This window comes from Metopolophium dirhodum, chromosome 1, assembly GCF_019925205.1.
Source record: "Metopolophium dirhodum isolate CAU chromosome 1, ASM1992520v1, whole genome shotgun sequence".
NCBI lineage: Eukaryota > Metazoa > Arthropoda > Insecta > Hemiptera > Aphididae > Metopolophium > Metopolophium dirhodum.
The window spans coordinates 120,866,072-120,885,466 of NC_083560.1; the positions used below are offsets into that span (position 1 = coordinate 120,866,072).

The 19,395-nt window shown below is 34.6% G+C and overlaps 1 protein-coding gene across 3 annotated transcripts in view; it reads left to right on the plus strand.

Moving 5' to 3' along the window:
- The window catches only part of LOC132935104 (homeobox protein OTX1-like), a 53,264-nt gene extending 37,755 nt beyond the window's left edge, over positions 1-15,509 (plus strand). For all 3 annotated transcript variants that reach the window (XM_061001562.1, XM_061001565.1, XM_061001563.1), the window contains exons 4-7: positions 4,242-4,396; positions 8,938-9,346; positions 10,054-10,355; positions 11,303-15,509. In XM_061001562.1, the coding sequence (XP_060857545.1) occupies positions 4,242-4,396; positions 8,938-9,346; positions 10,054-10,355; positions 11,303-11,386 (950 nt within the window). In that variant the 3' untranslated portion in view covers positions 11,387-15,509. The remainder of the gene's footprint in view (positions 1-4,241; positions 4,397-8,937; positions 9,347-10,053; positions 10,356-11,302) is intronic.
- The last annotated feature ends 3,886 nt before the right edge of the window (positions 15,510-19,395 follow it).

Below are 19,395 nucleotides of genomic sequence, written 5' to 3' on the forward strand. Positions count from 1 at the left end.
GATGTAACACAATAAACACATAAACCTAGGTTGTGTATCGTATTATATTATCAAATCATAAATTCATATAATAATAACGAAATAACGGTCCCGTAGTAATGTAGTATATACTGCATACTCATCTCTTGTAAAATACGTAGAATCCAATTGCGATTGCTGCACGATTTTACCAAAATTCGAGGGACAATCGGACATAATGTTGTTTCGACCATGTCATGTATATCGACCGATGTTTTATCGTGTGAAATGCGATGCGTTTGAATTTAATCTTTTATTATTTAACAACAATACGATGTAAAAAAGTTTCGGTTTACTTACGAATCATATAATCTCTAAGGGTCTGAAAATAGGAGTGTGTAATATTGAACACGAAGAGAAGGACGATAGGTGTCAACCATTTAACGAGTCCCCATATAGTAAAGGACTGGTGGTTTTTGTTGTGAGAGTAAGAGTTATAATATTATATATTAGAAATAAGAAGGGATATGTAAGAAACAAACGAAGACCGTATTTACGAAAAAAAATATATACATAGGAGGTACTTATACATCATACCTATAATAATATAATATAGTATAATGTGAATAACATTCATGATACGTATAATAGAACCCCACGGAGTGGTCGTTAACGTTCATGCTCTCGTCGACGAACAATAATAATAATTATTTTATACAAGGTACTTTATAGTTTGGATAGTCGATACTCGATAAATACAGAATAATATATTTAAAATAGGAAAAACTTAACGTACCTTCCGAAGTACTTACGTACTTACACAATATATTATTTGTTTTATTATTATTATATTTGTCACGCCCTTATAGTTTATATCAATAATTCATGCGTACAATATAAACTTATTAAAATCGTCGATCTACCGTGGCCCGCGTAGTATTGCCTTAAAGTGTGCTCTCCTTGGCGGAAGGAATTCAAGAACAAAATTCGAGGCGAAGATATATCTGGGTTGCGTGTACAGAAGAAGCAACTATCATATGGTCAAACCGTCATTAACGTCAACAATAATAATATTAGAAATTTAAGAAAATAAATACAAACTAATTGCTCATGTGGGTGTTGTTTTACAATATTTCAAGAAAGACATTAGTATCGGTTGCATTGCACAGAGGTGGTCCTCGATGTTTGCATATTTCCTATATTATGACATGTGGGGCACACATGGCTATGATAATTGGTAGTGGACAACATTTTCAATATGGTGTTACGATTGTGAGTGATTAATTATTTTCGTTTTAACCGATTTCGTTATCGGCGCTGCTTCGGGTGATTATGTACCCTTTGGTAAACACAAATCGTGTGTATACCGGACTCCGATGACCTATATTATCTGGGCGTATTTTTGCCCGTACTGCACGTGCACAGATAAATGCTAGTAGACATGTGGCACGCAGTAGCAATTTTGGGGTTTGTTGCTTATACATATTTTATCAAGCGAGACGATCTGAAGAGATAAGATCATTTTGAAAACATGTCTTACAGAAATATTTATGTGGTGTCGTTCGTTTGATGTTTACGGTTACATACGAAGAAACAGAGTTCGCTTATCATAATATATCGATTTTTACATGCGCCTTTTTTCTTTTCGTTTTTCTATAACGTTCGATTTCGTGGAACCCGGCTCCCGAATCGGCAGGCGCGCAAACCAATTAATGTTTCCCGACCGTTTATTATAAAGACGTATTGCGAAAGTAAAAACTCGGTCGATTTTTCTTCTTCTTTCTATTTCATTTTTTCGTATCGACTCGCAACGAAGGAAAACCGCCTTCGCCCAATCACTTTTCACGGGAAAATAAACGGCGGTTAACGCACTGTTTGTAAATCGCATTATCCGCGGGCTCTTTGACTCTTTAACCGCATCGAATCCAATAAACCCGATCATTACCCGCCCCGCTGCCCTTTGAACTCGACGACGACAAATATAATAAATTACGTCGTTATTATATTACGTGCGGCTGGCGGAAACGGCAAAAGTCGGGCCGAGTGCAGACCGATTGATTTATTCCGGATGGACGGACGACATCACTCGGCCCGGGGCGAATCGCGTATAAAACCGAAAGGATAATGCGATATAATATCTATACGCACGTCGCTTCGACCAGGATCGTCGGTTTTCGGCTTCGGTGGGGGGGGGGGAGGGGGAAGCGAGTACGTTAAAGTTATACTACCCCAAATGCCGCCGCCGCGTAACCTTATTAACCCTATCCTCCCCGACAACCACTGCAGCACCGGAACGCAATACGCGTGTAATTTAATAAATAGTTGCAGCGTATAATGCTGTTATATACACGAGCCGGGCTGTATAGATATATGGGTACCTATATGCGTACAATTTTTTATAAAACGTCAGTCCGTCTTGCAAAATATAGCGAAGCTATGATATATGGGTACACGGATATATATGGATACCTATATGCGTACAATTTTTTATAAAACGTCAGTCCGTCGTGATTATATGGTCCGTCTTGCAAAATATAGCGAAGCTGCAAGGCGATGATGTCGTCATAATGACATGTAGTTATTGTTTGTGACGCTCTTATTTTGTTTTTTTTTTTTATTAAAAAATTTTTTGAACAAATTTGTCCATCTCAATTGTTTATAATTTCCGATCGCCCGTACCGTAAATACGCATAGGTACTCTTCTCAGCACAGTTCAAAAATAAATTTAAAGATTTGTATAAGGATATTGGCCAATATAGTTTGAATTTATTATTTTGATAGAAGGATTGTAGTATTAAGGTATTACTTTTATGGCTTATTATATTATAATTCCAAACTATACGATTAAAACAAGAAAAGTATTAATGAAGAACAACTAAAATTTATAATATAAAATTATATAAAATTTAATATTTGTTTATATTATGATAAAAATATGTATCCTATTCTTGATAGCAATGCGCCCATTGTGCCAGGTATTGAATATTTGTTTTGTTTATTATATTATTTATTTTATTAAATTATTCACAACATACGCGTATCGTACATTTATATTATATTGTGTAGATTGTGTATAACTTAAAACTCAAGTTTTGTTGAAAGATTATTAATATGTAGGTAGGTTATAATAATTTAAATTGAAATACTCTCAATTACTGGTTGATTTGAGTATTTGGAATTGTTTTCGATTAAATAAGTGTATAAATACCACATAATTCCACTTAATTCGCACCATCGCACCATGGGGGCTCTTGTTTGGATATTAGAACTTGGATATTGTGTATTTTATGCTTGGCGATTTATTAAATACCTACCTACGTTTCCTTCTTTACAGTTTAGCGTGGAATCGCGTCATATTTCTACAAAATCGAATAATTGTATTACAACACAATAAGTACGTTACTAATAAATGATTTGTAAAGTAAATATTTTATTTTTATTTTAAAATGCTAATAAAATAGAATCAACCAAAAAAAGTAAAAATAAGAAAAAGAATAATATGAACAAATAATATTCATATGTATATACCAAAAAGCTAACAATAATATTTTATTTTTATTATTATTATTTTTTTTTTATTTTTTTTTATTTTAAAACTACCGAGTAGATTTTACAGCAGTTAATTTCTCTGGATATTTATTAGCAATAATTTTAATATAGAATAGGTCAATTATATAGGAAAAATAGAATTAATCAATAATCATTATTTTTTTTAGATGTCGCTCATAATTTTGTTATTTGTTATTACTATAAATACAGATTATGCTTTTTAGTTATTACAACATTACTTATTAATTTATTATGTAGTAGATGTAAAGCGTTTTTATTTTGAAACGTTGTTTATTGCTTTTATTAATAATTTAAGATTGAAATTTTATTAATATTTGGATGGGCTCGGGATTCACCATTGCAATTAATGCTTTGTAAGTTGTAAATATATGTGACACCGGTCTTCTAGATTTTTAATAAGTTTCATCGTAAAACGTAATATTATTTTATAAGTACCTACCAGCTACTTTAAATCAATATAATTCTTAATTATTATTTTTTTTTCCGTTTTGGATTTCATACTTTATTTTAAAATAAATATAAAATCACAAACCCAAATCCTTCTTTTGAAAGGAGGGGGCAGGGCTCGTGACTGTAAGCGTTACTGCGGTGCACTTAATAAATTTGATTTTTGTTTTGAGTGTTATCATAATATAATAATATATTACATTATATTATTATATATATCGTTGGAGTCGTAAATAATGAGTGCTTTTTGTTTTTATATTATGCAGTCGGCAACCCGAGAAAACAGCGACGTGAACGAACCACATTCACCCGGACGCAGTTGGACGTGCTGGAAACATTGTTCGCCAAGACTCGATATCCAGACATATTCATGCGCGAAGAGGTTGCCCTGAAGATCAACTTGCCCGAATCCAGAGTACAGGTAATTTATTTGTTTGGTTACATGTTATTTGTCAATGGTTTATCATTGCGGCTCGGCTAAGACAGGGTCTTAGAATTTTGAAGGATGGATAGGGGGCAATATTCTAAAAAGCCAAGAACTCGAAAAAAAAAATGGTAAATACTGGTCGAATTAAGGGACCATGTACATAATACTTACTGTTTTTGTCTTATCGTTTACATTATATTATTGTATAGAAGTTCATCGGTCAGTATATCTAAGTAAAAATGCTCATGTTCCAAGAAATATCATTAAAATAATATATATTTGAGTGGTATGACATACTTGATGTCTGCCCAAGTATTTCGAGCCTTACCAAATAACTTAATCTATCCATTAATCGAAAACAAATATGAGACGAATAATCCTCGGGAATGTGAACATGAATTTTGTCGCATTTGATATGGGATAGGCGTGGAGAAATCAGTAGATACTAACTGAGCATTGGCATTATCCGAGATTAGGTTGACGAATAAAACAAATTCCAAAATCCTCTAAACAGTATAGTTAGCGGTGAAAATAATGTCTGTCGGTTACGGGACTTTGTCGCCACCACAATTCCACCCTCTCGACCCCTTTACTCGTGAAAACGATAAAGGCCGTAGCAATGGGCGATTGGGGCGGTGCGCGCGCGGCCGAATAACCCCAGACTGCTGCGGCTGAATATAGAAGAGCCCCCACCCTCCACCGCGGTATGTACTTTATGGTGGTGCGCGTGCGTCGCTTGGGGAGGATAACTCTCGTCGTCCTTCCCGACACTTTGTATATATACAGTACGTCCGTTGTTGGTTAATCCCGCCTCCTACCCCAATTCTAACCACCCCTTCCAACAGTCGCCACGGGTGCACTTTGAGTGAGCTCGCGAATAATCGCCGCCACGCACACTTCCGGCGAAAAATGACGGTGTTATCTGCCCCGTCGGTTATACGTCGCCATTGTAGCCAATCCCCCCCACCATCATCACTAAACTTTTGCTTTTCCCCGCTCCAGACATGCTTTTATACCGTAAAGTACGACAAAGCCGACCGAGGACAACCGATTAGGCTTTCTTTGGCCAACAGTATTATTTTAACAATATAATATTAGCCACTGATGAGTTCGTTATAGGTTTGGTTATTCTGCGCTGAGAAGATTAGTGATCTTTGCGATAACTTTTTTGAGCCAAATACACAAATCTGACGGCCGATTATGTTTACTTCGAAAATGTATTAATGTTTAGTCTTACGGTCGAGTCCGTCCGTACTTAAAAGTCGAGATACTGCAGTACCTACAGCATTTGATCGGACCAGACCACTATAGCTGTTTTGGATTCCCTAGAAGACGATTTGTATGATTATAATATAAAACACAGCACGATTCGCGTCATCGCCGTCATCGCAATTAATAATTTGAACAAAATATTGCGAATACAAAGTCGCGAGTTCGACGGCCAGCCAATTTTTCGCGATCGATATTTCGTTTGGAGGTGTACCTACCAATAATATATTATTATTATGTAGCTTTGCAGTGCGGTTTTTGTTATTTCTGCGCAAACCGGTCATGGTCTCTCTTCTCTCTCCGTCCGCCCGCCTCTCTCTCTTTCTCTCGCTGTCCCCACCGACCGTGCGGCAACCACATACCTAAGCTTCGGTCCGGTTTTCAGACGAAATAATAATAATATTGAATTCGGTACCCGCTCTGCCCGGCCGCGGCGGCGAGGCGCGTTCGTGACACGGAACAATACGTACGCGCGGCCCGCCGACTGCTTAATAATATTATAATAGGCGTGGGTAGGTACTATATACAGTTCACCGGCTACTATATACCATAATATCCCGGTGCATACCCTCCGCCGCGTACCTTACACAATACCTATATTACATTATATTATATTATATTATTAACGACGACCGAATATTCGTAGTATTATTATTATTATTATTATAATGTCGTGATAAAAACGCATCCGTTCGCGCACGTATTGGTTAGTACACGGTCGTAAAACCAATGCATCTCGTGCGAGGTCACGTTTTCCGCCCGCCGCCGCTGTTATACATATTATATAAAGCGAACCGCCGCCGCCGCCGCGAAAAGGGATAGCTCCCGGAATAAATTGTCTTCGTAAAATATTCGTCGCCGTCCCGAGCTCATACAATATGATATAATATATGACGTATATTATAATATTATGTATAAGAATACCGCATATGCGCGTACGCGGACGTTTTTCTTTACGACGATTATGATGCGTGTATAGCATAATAAATGCGATCGCTGCTGCATTACAATACAGTTCAAGACGACAATAAATTCAATATATTGTATTATGCAGAGAGCTGAGTGTATAACAATAATTACATGTGATATATTTTTATATCGTATTATTATTATTATTATTATTATACACACCATGACGTGTACGGATTTCGAACGAAGCATCTCTCGCCGACGCCACTCGGCCGGTTAATATTAATATAAGTATAGTAAGTTGGCTCTTGGGTGCACGACCGATCGCGTGTGAGGCCGTCATTCGCGAGTTGGCCGAGCGTGCGCACGCAAAAAAGTACTTTCATGTCGATTTACCTATACCAAGCCGTACTTTTGCAGTGTCGTCATTCTTGCTCGTCAATTATACTACAATATAATAACTCGGAGTAGAATCGATATAGGCTTTTCCGTCGACCATTTTTTCAGTAGGTATATAGCACTCGTCGGTATATCATATAACTTACTGCAACTTTAAGCGAAATCCAGACTCCGCGAGATCAGCGTTTACTATCGTTGCGCACTATACTTATATAATAATAATAAATTATAGTATATTAACTATAAACTATTTTGACTGCAAACTGCGGTAACTCAAAGTTCATATTTTCACGCGTCATGCCAATAGGTATTGTCAGTGTCATCGCAGTTTATCATTCAAATACAATTTCAGTGGTTTTAAAAAGTGGAAATAAATTTATCTATAGGTATTAGGTACCAACTAGTAGGTACTATTATATATTTTATTGAGTTTCGTTCGTTTCGATTTTTATTAGTACTCGCCCGTATGGATGACAGATTTGTTTTGCCGAATATTTACTAAGCTATTATAGGGCGATTATAAACATTTAATTAGAATATTTCAAAATTGCATGCATATTACGATGTATTGATGACTCGTCGCACATAAAGTTATATAAACAAAAAAAGTAAAACTAATACAATTCACAACATTCTTTTAGAGGTTGTCGCACTAATTATGTGTACCTATACATATAATATAATATTACAATCGGCCGATTTCATTTTGTTTCATCCTCTCCCCTAAGTTATAACGGCTTATATTATAGTAAGCTCGGTGCGTGCCGGTGAATTTTTTCGTTAGCGCACAACAGACAAAGAAACTAGGTTAACGCCGACGTTGGAAATAAAATCGATACGCTGAGGATAGGACTTGGTGGAGGCGGTGGCGGCGGAAAACGGCCAAAGTTTTTTTTGTATGTTTACACAACGCTACGCATCGGTCATCGTGTATACGGCTTCGCGACGAACTCCACGAAATTGATACGCGCATATATTATTATATATACCTACAGCGTGATAATCCTCTGCCGCCGCAGTGCCGTTGGAGTTGAGTCGTTTCGTGGAAAAGCGTCGTACACCTATAAAATACTGCCCGTGTTCTTATAAGGTCGATTTCCATCAGGGATGTTTCCTGTGGTGTCATTTTTGCGTTATACCTAAAGTATAATGACAGCAAGTATGTTCCTCGACCACTGTATCGTGAATCGTTATACACGCTAGTTCATCATTCAATAAGAATAGGTAGCTACCAACTCAAATGTATCGAAATAAGCTGTTTAAGTGTTCTTACTTATTACCATTTTCAATATGTCATCACTTATGCTAGGTATAGATTGTTTAGCGTTGAAATAAAAATCAAAAAATGGAAGATATAACTTAATGACAATATGCAGTGGTTACGAGTTGACTTGTCCAAAATTTCACCACGCGTAAATGAGTTGTATGTATGAAACATACCTAAGTATCAAGTTTTTCATTAAAATATTAAATATATTTTAATGAACAATTATTGTTCAGAACCCGGCAGTGGTGTAGATAGGGTATGATAGACGTATTAGGTAGGTACTTCTGCAGATTCTGGGAGCGTACATCGGGTATCTTTCCTCTGCGACCGAAACAAAAATCTGATAAATTGTATCCTCAAATATATTATTATTGTTTTAACATCAAAACAGCATTGGCTTAGTATTGTTTCATTAGCTTCGTACGAACTAATTATTACAGTTTTGAAAGTATTAAAATTTCCCCAGTCTACAGTATCTCGATTAAACGCGTGCGCTGAATACTTCGCGAGGGTATCTAAATAAAAAGAAAGCAGAATACGCCCCTCGAGTATCATATTATTATTGTATCAATATTATAGCCGGTATAGGTGCCATCTCATATTATACCCGAATTTCGGTTTAAACCTCCGTACAATATTATTGTGATATATATACAGATGTAACTATAATGGGTGTGATGATGTTTTTCAGGTGTGGTTCAAGAACCGGAGGGCTAAATGCCGGCAACAGGTGAAACAGAACCAGCAGCAGCACCACAACGGCACTGGAGCGGACAAGACGGCGTCGTCGAGGAACAACAACTCGGCCGGCAACAACGGCCAGAAATCTTCGGGGAAATCGTCCGGCGGCGGCGGCGGCGGCGGCGGCAACGCGCCCGTCAACAACAACAACAAAATGTCGCCGACGATAAACGGCGGTGTCGGCGGTGTGGGCGGGGGCGGCGTGACGAGTTCGACGGCCGGCAACTCGCCCGTGTCCACCGGCACGTCGCTGTCGTCCAGTCGACAGTCGCCGCCCGGCGGTGGATCGTCGTACATCAAGCCGATACTGAGCGGCACGCCGCCACAACCGCCGTCTGCCGTGTACCTCCCGAGTTCCGGTAAGCACTCAAATTATAATACGGCTCTCGACCGTCACAACGGCCCACCCACACACTTGTTTAGCTCTTAGAAGCCACGTGACCTTTGCAATAGGCGTTGACCATATCCTCGAGGGAACAAGGGCGAGGTGTTGTGCGTGGGGACCTTTTTTCTTATTATACGCGTTCCCCAGAACAGCATAATATAAGTCCCGTGTGTTGCAGGAACAACAATATTATCGTATAGGCGTGCCATCAATTTAGTTTTAATGCGCGTGGTGAGTTTACAATTCGAAAAGTGGGTGGCGTAGAAGGGGCCTGCGTGTGCTACTGTAATATAGTGACGCCCCGGGGACTTATTGTAGGGTCATTGATATCCGCCTATATCCTTGCACGCGGCCTCAGTACAAATATATATTTAAGCACGATGAGGGATTTAAACGTCACGTTTATTTAGGTTTTACCTATACGTTTTAACGGGTTATAAAACTATTGCCAACATTCCAAGTTTGTGTCGAATTTGTATTTATTTTTTCTCTCTGCAACCGTTTCTTCTTCGGTCTTGCCTTCTTCACCATAAAATAATATACACTATATAATATGTATATGTATATGTATTGTTTTTCTTCCTCCGTCGATCGTTTTATTTTCTCGATAGTAACTTCACTAAAGTAAAAAGTTTAAAAAGTTCACTATAGTTACGTTTTGAATTTTTTATTATCACACAGGCGGTGGAGGTAATACGCCGGGATCGATATGGAGCCCCGCCATCACGGAACCACCGCCGGGACTGGTGGACTTGCACCATCACAGCACCAGGTCGTCTCCAGTAGGCTCCAGCGGAGGTTACTCGACCAACGGCAGCACCGGTGGCAACTGTTATTCGTCTCATCACCACCATCACCAACCGCATCATCACCATCCGCACCACCATCACGCGGCGGCGCATCATCACCAGAACTACGGCGGTTACTACTCGAACATGGACTATCTGGCACCACCGCCGACAATGTCGTCGCATCAAACAGCCGTGAGTTGGCGTGAATTAGTTTATTATAATATTTTTATTTCAACTCGTAATTTCGTTTGTGTAGTTTCACAGTAGAATTTCGTTTATGTTTAGGCGATTTCACTTAAGTTGATATACCATGGGCCCCCCCAGTCAATCGTTTATTTAGGATTTTTCTGGTTTTTTTTTATTTTTTTAGAACAGAAAATTTAGTCAGCAATGTTACAGCGTGTTTAATATTTGAAATTAGTTTTCTGAGCCTCTGGCCCTCCAATTTGAGATTCAAAGTAACTCGGTAGTGCCCTTCGGAAATAAACCACGATTATTATGGCGTTAAATATACATTCTACCATTCAGCCGTACACGCAATTATTCAACGGAGTAAAAAGTAGTGACTTCGGGGAGGGTAAAATCTAAATCTCTCGAACGCCATGTGTACACAGTGGTTGGGGTGACCGAATAAGGGTGCTGTGATGTATGCCTAAAGGAAAACCAATCTCGATCAGGGGTGAAGGGTTGCAGGGTAGTAGCGGTGATGTTTAACACCACGTCGCGTGAAAATATGCATAAAACAAATACGATGTGCAACTAATCGGGGAGGCTATATAGTAGAGTAAATCCATCCGCCTGTACTCGTTATGTCTGCTTATATTAACGTAATAACGAGAAGCGTTTAACAAATAATTTGTCGAACATGGCGGCACAGTTGACACAGACGATATTGCATAGGCGCCTTGGAGATGACAATAATAATATATCGTTGCGGGATCGATTTCGAAGTCTTTCTTCGTCAAACTTATAATTTCACATAGCGTCCTCGAGATATCGCCTCTATACATTATCGTCGAGTGTATAATATGCGAGTCTACCGCCGCGGTGTCCGCGATTATCGTCAGTCATAATATTATTTTATAATTTAAAGTATGTCATCGTTGTAACAGCGGTCGTGTTTTGTTTTGTGTTCGCAGGAGAACGGTTCGGAGTCGGCTTGGGTGAAGCGCGAAGACGCGTCGTCGTGGTTTTACAACTCGGCGGGCTGGGAACGCAAGTAAACAACTGGAACCAGGGCCAGGGCTGTTGCACGCCGCCGCCTACGTCTTCCCGCGAAGCTGCCGCCCGTCATCCGCGGCCGGCAGAGATGTATCTTTTCGCGGGGCGGCCTATACATAAGTGCATGTAAATAAATTATCATATTCGGGCTGATGCCGAGGACGACGGCGGGGACACGTCATGACCAACAGCTTCCTGAAAACCACACAAAGATTGTACAATATGAAAAATAAATAGGCTGACATCGTTTTAAATTAAATTTTCGACTCGAGCGCGCACGTCAGACGTCCTTAGAATAAAATTATGATAAAATAATAATATTATAATGACTTAAATATTGTATATTCAGTGTGGATGCGTGCTCGTTTACTGCACCGGTTCACCGATCGATGTATCGACGATCAGGAGTAAATTATAACGCGTCGTAGATGATCAACTAGAACAGCTATGGTTCGGTAAAATAATATAATAATTATGTTGTCGTATTTAATATAAAATGTGTGTGTGTGTAAACGGTTACGTGTATAAATGACGTGTAATAATTACGTAGTGCAGTGAAGCCACTCTCACATACGCTATAGGTACCAATATTGATAAGATGGTTTCAAATTTCAATTAGATATGGTTCAAACAGTAATCTTATTACTAAAAGAGTTTTGCCACACAAGCACACAATATTATACACGTTTCGTGTAAACGTCAACTTATTTAAGAATTTTAGTAAAAGTAAAGGTTTCAGGTAAATCTATTAATTTTTTTCCTCAGAGGTTTCACTGCGCTTATAATAGTAATGCAAATGTCGTGTGTAAAATAAATCTTCAGTGATCTCGTTAAACTTGTTAATTTTCGATACAAACTGTTATTGTACTTAACCTTCTTCTATACGCGTTGGTCATTCGTCAACTTGCACGAGCCACATTAATCTGCAGATCGAAGAATTTCGGATTTAATTTACCGCGTAGACGACATAGGCGGTAGTCTATTAAAATTTCAAAGGAGCTAATATTTTTAACATTAATCTAAGCCTCCCAAGCACCCCGGGGGACTTTCGCCAATGGTAGACGATCTAAAATATTCTTATAACCGATCAAAACGATAACCGAATAACCGGCAATTAAAGTTTATTTGCATTTATGTGCCAATAAATCCTAGACTAGTTCCGAAATCGTGTAAATAAAAATATTTTACCAATAGAAGAACACGTATCTCCAATGTAACAGTATAATAAAAACCGTTATAGCAATGTATTCATTTAACTTTTGTTACGTGTATCGATTAAATAATAACATATAGATACCTACCAATAATGCGTACTATGTATAAGAAATTTTATTTCATTCGATTATTAGATTTTTGCCGATTGTTCGATCGATTATTTACGAGCAAGTCGATAACCGATGATTTATTATGAAATTGCATAATCCCCCGGCACAATACGCGACCACCCCTCGGCCACGCCCATAAACCATCGTATGTACATGATCGTATATTATGTTATTGTCGGATGTTAAACCGAACGCGAGAGGATGTACACACGCTAATATAATAATATGACGATACGACAAGCCAGGGGCGCGGTTTCAGATTTTCAATAGGGATCTGAACACTTAATAAGCGACCCACTTTTGCTTTCCGAGGGATTTGCAGCGTACGATAAAAAGGTTAAAAAGCACAGCTATTAGAAAATATCGTTGTCACATCTTAACTAATAATCAGTAAAAATTAATTTTTCCATCCTTTAATTGCCACAGATTGCGAGTAGGGAAATATTGATATACATAGTCAACTCATCAATGATGTTGCTCAATGATTGTTTTGCATATCCGGGCTACAGGGAAAATAAGTCACCTGAATGACGTACCGCGCCTGTAAGAGCGTATTTATGGGGGTGGACTATGTGGCAAAAGTGACTAGTTTTTCTACAAGGGTAGTTGGCGAATTCAAAATGACATGCGTGTTTAAACAAAATAAATTTTGTGTAATAAGATAGGTGGCACAGGCCACAAGTATATAATTTGATTTATAGTCGCTTATACCAGCCCAAGTCATCATAATCATTTTTCAAATTCCTAACCAAATAACCAATACGGCTGTTTGCAAAGTTTTTTTGAATGTTGTTATATCGAATTTCAAAGTTCACAAAAATGAAATAATTAGAGTCCGCTCTACAATCATATATTCATGGATATTAGGTATAGACATTTTATTAGAAAGTTGAGAGTATCAAAATTCTTAGATGTTCGATTGTTAAGAACATTTTAATATATTTAAATATTATATAGCATATTAGTTCATACCTAATCTATTTATACGTCTACTGAAATGTCTTTTGCAATAAGAGTTTTTTATCTTTATCTTCAAGTTTCGTTCATTTCATAGATCTAGTTTTCTGAACTATCAAGATGATCAAACTGTCTATAAAGTATAGAATTTTAAAAATATATAAGCCAAAAAAGTATTTTTAATAATATTTTTTTGGAAACTAACAATTGTGTATTTTTGTTCAGACAAAATTATATCGGTGTTTGTAGGTCGGATTCTAAATCTTATAAATAAACAACATTCGATAAAACAATTTTTTTAAATTTTTTGTGTTTTATTATTATTATCACTATTATTATTATTATTATCATTATTATTATTATTATTATTATTATATACATGTACATATTATATACGGTGTGAATTTGGGGAGCGATATTTTTTTTTATTTTGAAGGGTTTAGCCAAGCCCCTCTCCCCCCTATAAGCGAACCCTTATATCCGCCAAAACTCCACGCTCTCCAAAACAGCGCCCCTGCCCAAACTCGCAGGCCTATCATCGAAAATGGACGGACAATAATACCAGATGTGTGTAACGCGTAATCTTTTCAAAAACAATCGGGCTGACGTACCTATACTCGTCGAATGTTCCTTCTCGTATATCTGTATTATTTTTTTTTTATTCCTCCGTCGCCTTTACAATAATATTTCATATATTTTATTAGACAGCGTTCAAAGCCGCGCGTTTAGTTCTGTACCAAAAAATATTTCGTCTCCATTAGTTTCGAGATTTTTAATCGATCTTCGATTCGAAATCAAATGACTATTTGGGTCATCAATTATTTACGTTCAATAATATCGGAAACAATTTACCATGCAATTAATAATATAACAAATATTTTGTTACAAATCATTATAACAGGTGGGTATGTGGAAAAAACACGTTTCTACCTTATTAGGAACTCGGTCAGTGTCGTGATTAGTAATAGAAAGGACTCTGGTTGAATATAGTTGCATCCAGCATTAATAGCCACACGTATAACTCCGTTAAAAACTCATACATTATATTTATTTTCGAAAGAATCTGTAAAGGTACATATTATTTTCATTCTTCAAATTACTTTTTAACAATATCTTTAACAAACTCGGTAGGTAGTTATGCAATGTTTTTGTTTTGATAGTTTAAATCGAATTTTCAATCAAGCGTTTAAAATATTTCTTATTATATTAAATCTTGTTTTTCATTTTATTATATTATATTATTATATAAAAAAAAAACATTTCAGTGGTGGATTTGTGCCCACCCGCCCATCGGGCCTACGTGCTCACCCGTTATTAATGACGATTACGCGAGGGCGGTGTTGTTTATTACTCGAAATTATCATGTAAATATTGAATCGGAGAAAAAAAATTATAAAAAAAAAAATGTTTGTTTATGTGTAAATAATAATAATAAATGTTGTATACATTTCTCCATACATAGGTATATATTATTATATAAATATTGTATTAAGCAAATGGTAACGAAATCTTTTTTTTTTTTAGTATCTATATTATTATAAAAAACATAAATTTTAGATAATTATTTGCAAGTTGTATAATATTCTTATATTGAAAACAATATTATAATATATATGTGTATAAAATATGTGTACGTTAGAATCGGTCTTTCTTTTTCAAAGACACGAACTGTGTTCCAAATTTTGTTTTTTTTTTTCGCAATTAGTTTGATCGTATAACATTATATTATTATAATACACTATATCTATATATTATATATAAATATCATATTATATTGTACATTATTACAGTTAAGAAATAATAAATTATGCAAATTATTTTATAGTGTAAAATAAAAACTCAATCTACCATAATATAAACGTTGTACCTGTGTATATTACAAACCCTATTTGTAAATATAATAATAGTATAATACAAAATATTATTATTAATTGTGTAGCTACAGATTGGTAAATATAATATAGAAAACGGCATTCGATCATTAGTATATTATATAATACGGTTTGTTAATTATATAATCGACGGTAAAAAGAGACATACTTACAATAGTATATAATATTATTAACTACCTAGACCAATGCTTGAATTGAATAAGAGGAGACACGGTGGAACGGAGGGCCTATTATTTAAAAAAATATTTTAGCGTACCCCTACTACCTATATAATAATGCTAATCAATAAAATATTTGAATATTTGGGTATGCAAATTATTTTTATATTTTTACATCCTCCCACCTCATTTAATATTTTTCCGATTCAACACAGACTATATACGTAGGTACCTACTAAGTGCAATATTATTATATCAGATGAACTATAAAAAATGTTTTATTGGTGGTACAGCCTTTTTCTATTCTACTAGTCTACTCAAAAAATGAATTTAATAATAATATTATATACGTTTATAAATTATATTATAAACAGTTATTATTATTATCGAAATAATAATAATATAATCCATGTTCCGACCGAAGAACGCCAATTATTACAGCATTCTGAAATTAAATTGTTGAACATGTAACAATTTTTTAGAATACTCGAGTGTCGTCTGTCAAGATTTGTACGTTATAAATTGTTGAAAAACGATTTATAGGTTGTCGTGGTATGGTTGTAATAATACTTCAATCAAAACAAAAGTATACTATTATAGAAGTAGATATTTATTGATTATAGTATAGCGAAGTCGAGTGGCACAGGAGTACCCCGCCCCCCCCCCAAATAATAGTCTAGGGCTGGGGGTATTCAAAATGTCGATACCGATACCCGATATTTGTTTACTACCACAGTGTCAATATTATACTATCGGTTATACGGTGATTTCGGTGAATCTAAAACAATCTTTCCAACCCAGGAAAATGTAATATTTTTAAAAAAATTTTGTTTTATGTTTGTAATTAGTGTTTTTAAAAAAAAGGTCACGGCATTTTTTCAAATACTGTATTGGGAAGTGGGAGCGTTGACAGCAATAACATTAAATAAAAAAACTGCTAGTACTACAAACTGTTTTAGATGAGAGGTTCTTAACCTTTTTACAATCGTCATGGTCCAGCAGTTTCCACCATATTATAGTCAACAAACTAGGATTTATGTCCATAAACATTAAACCAGAAATAGATTTGGACCGGAACCCTTATTATATCGAGGGCAGGCATGAATACCAACGTTATTTTCGGTACCTAATAATATTTAGTCACCCATTCAGCACATCATTCATCTAGACTTTAAATACTTATAAGTTATAAGTGTTTAAAGTTATAACTTATAACAAATCAATTGCTCGCTCAAAGTTCGATTTTTAATTCTCGTAAAAATATTCTGGCTTGGATTATGAAACTAAAGAATAAAAATGTATGATGTCGTTCAAAAAAGTAAAAAACTCAAAGATATAATTGCTTTTAAAAATTATATGAAATGAAATATTTGCAAAACAGTTAAAACTTTTTGAAATAATCAGTGTTTACCTTTAAAATAATCACTACGTTACTATATACGTCTATACCTACATATTATGATGAATGTAAATAACACGTTGTATTAATAGTATTAAAAAACAAAATAAACAAAATATGCAATATTCAACAATATACGTATACCCTATACTGACTAAGCAGGTACCTATAACTAATATAAAAATCAACAAAGGTGGGCATTAACTTAACTAGTTATTTATTTTTGTTTTTAACTTATTAACTTATTCAGTTTAAATGTTTATTGTTGTAACTTAACTTTTTATAGTTAATTATCATTGTCGTGCAGTTAAGTTAATTTTCTTTTCGATTCATGCGTAATCAACTACACAATACCGATTCGTCGACTCTTTTCGATTTTGGTCATTTATTTTCGAATTATATATTATAATAATCTAATTTTTACATAGCGTGTTAAACGTCTTGGTAAATGTATGAGTATACCAAATACTATAGCAGTTTATGACTTAAAAATATTGTACCTTGAAAAAAATTAACTTTTTTTTAACTGAGATAAGTTAATTTTATTTTCTATCTTAACTTTAAACTTATCTAGTTAAATTTTATTTTTTGTAAGCTTTTAACTAAACTGAAAGCAATTTAATTGAATTAACTCAACTTGCAAGCAGTTAATTATTTTCATTAACTTGCTCACCTTTAAAAATCAATAAATGAAGAATACCAATTTCTCCATACATATGTACCTATATATTGTTATATAAATATTTTATTAAGCAAATGGTAACGACATTTTTTTTTTTAGTATCTATATTATTATAAAAACATAAATTATAGATAATATTATTTGCAAGTTGTATAATATTCTTATATTAAAAACAATATTATAATATATATGACATATGTGTATAACATATGTGTACGTTAGAATCGGTCCTTCTTTTTCAAAGACATGAACTGTGTTCCAAATTTTGTTTTTTTTTTCGCAATTAGTTTGATCGTATAATATTATACTATTATAATACACTATATCTATATATTATATATAAATATCATATTGTATTGAACATTATTACGGTTAAGAAATAATAAATTATGCGTACATGCATAATGTAATAAAAAACACGTATACCCTACTGACTTAGTAGGTACCTATAACTTACAAATATAAAAAATCAATAAATGTAGAATACAGTATACATGTATGGGTACGTACCAAAATATTTAACTAAATAAATTCTACTAATTTCGCCCTTAACTATAGTTTAACTCATTAGTCATTACTCATTATTGCCAATACTATAACCCTCTCACAGTTCCACATCACTACCTATATAATATGGATTATAGATCCTATCAAAAAATCGATAAAAACAATGATTTAAATGCGTTGAAATTGAAATCAGTGTAACAATTCTATTTTTAGATTTTAGATTTTTTTTTCAATTAACGGTAAAAAATATAAATGCACATTTTGATAATTTAGTAAGTATACTTAAAAACGATTCAGAATAGATTGAGTATTATCTTTAGACGTAATCATGAGACGTGGCTTTAAAAAAAAAAACCATAAGTTTAAATGGTTATCAACAAATTCATTCATTAGGTAAATCAAATACCTATATCATTTTGCTTATCTATATTATTTTATGTTAAAATGACCTTTATTTTTTAACTAGCTGTAAAAAAAATATAATATTAACATTTAACTCAATGGAACTAATAATTAAATATTATGATCAATAAATAAAACTAATTGGCCTATAGTGATAATGTTAAAATATTTTTAAATAATTTAAGAAATTCCTTTGAAACTTGGCGTTTAAATGGACAATGGTAGATACCACGCTTATAACTTCTAAGTGGCAATATCAATATTAATATAATTGAATTCAATGCATTAATAATGAGTAATGACTATCCTAATTTATTAGCTTTTTGTGGGTTAATCTATTGCGTTAAAAATTACACGAGCATTTTCAATGATTTTAAATCTTGTTTGAATCATATTATATTTGTTAAGCAGCGAGTTATACTGAAAATATTAATCCATACATATAGGTATGTAAAACCAATTATTTTCCAACAATAATTAATATAAATTTCCCAAATCTAAGTAATAATGATAATTATTGTGATAACATGTATAAAACAAGCACAAAAAAAATTCTAAATTTTAATTACATGAGTTCCTTAGCAAAGACTGAAAATTGGACTGTGATTTTATCTAACAAAGATATTGATCAATTTTATGATAAAATTAATGAAATCATTGAGGCTTCTTCTACATAGGTACCGTAAGTA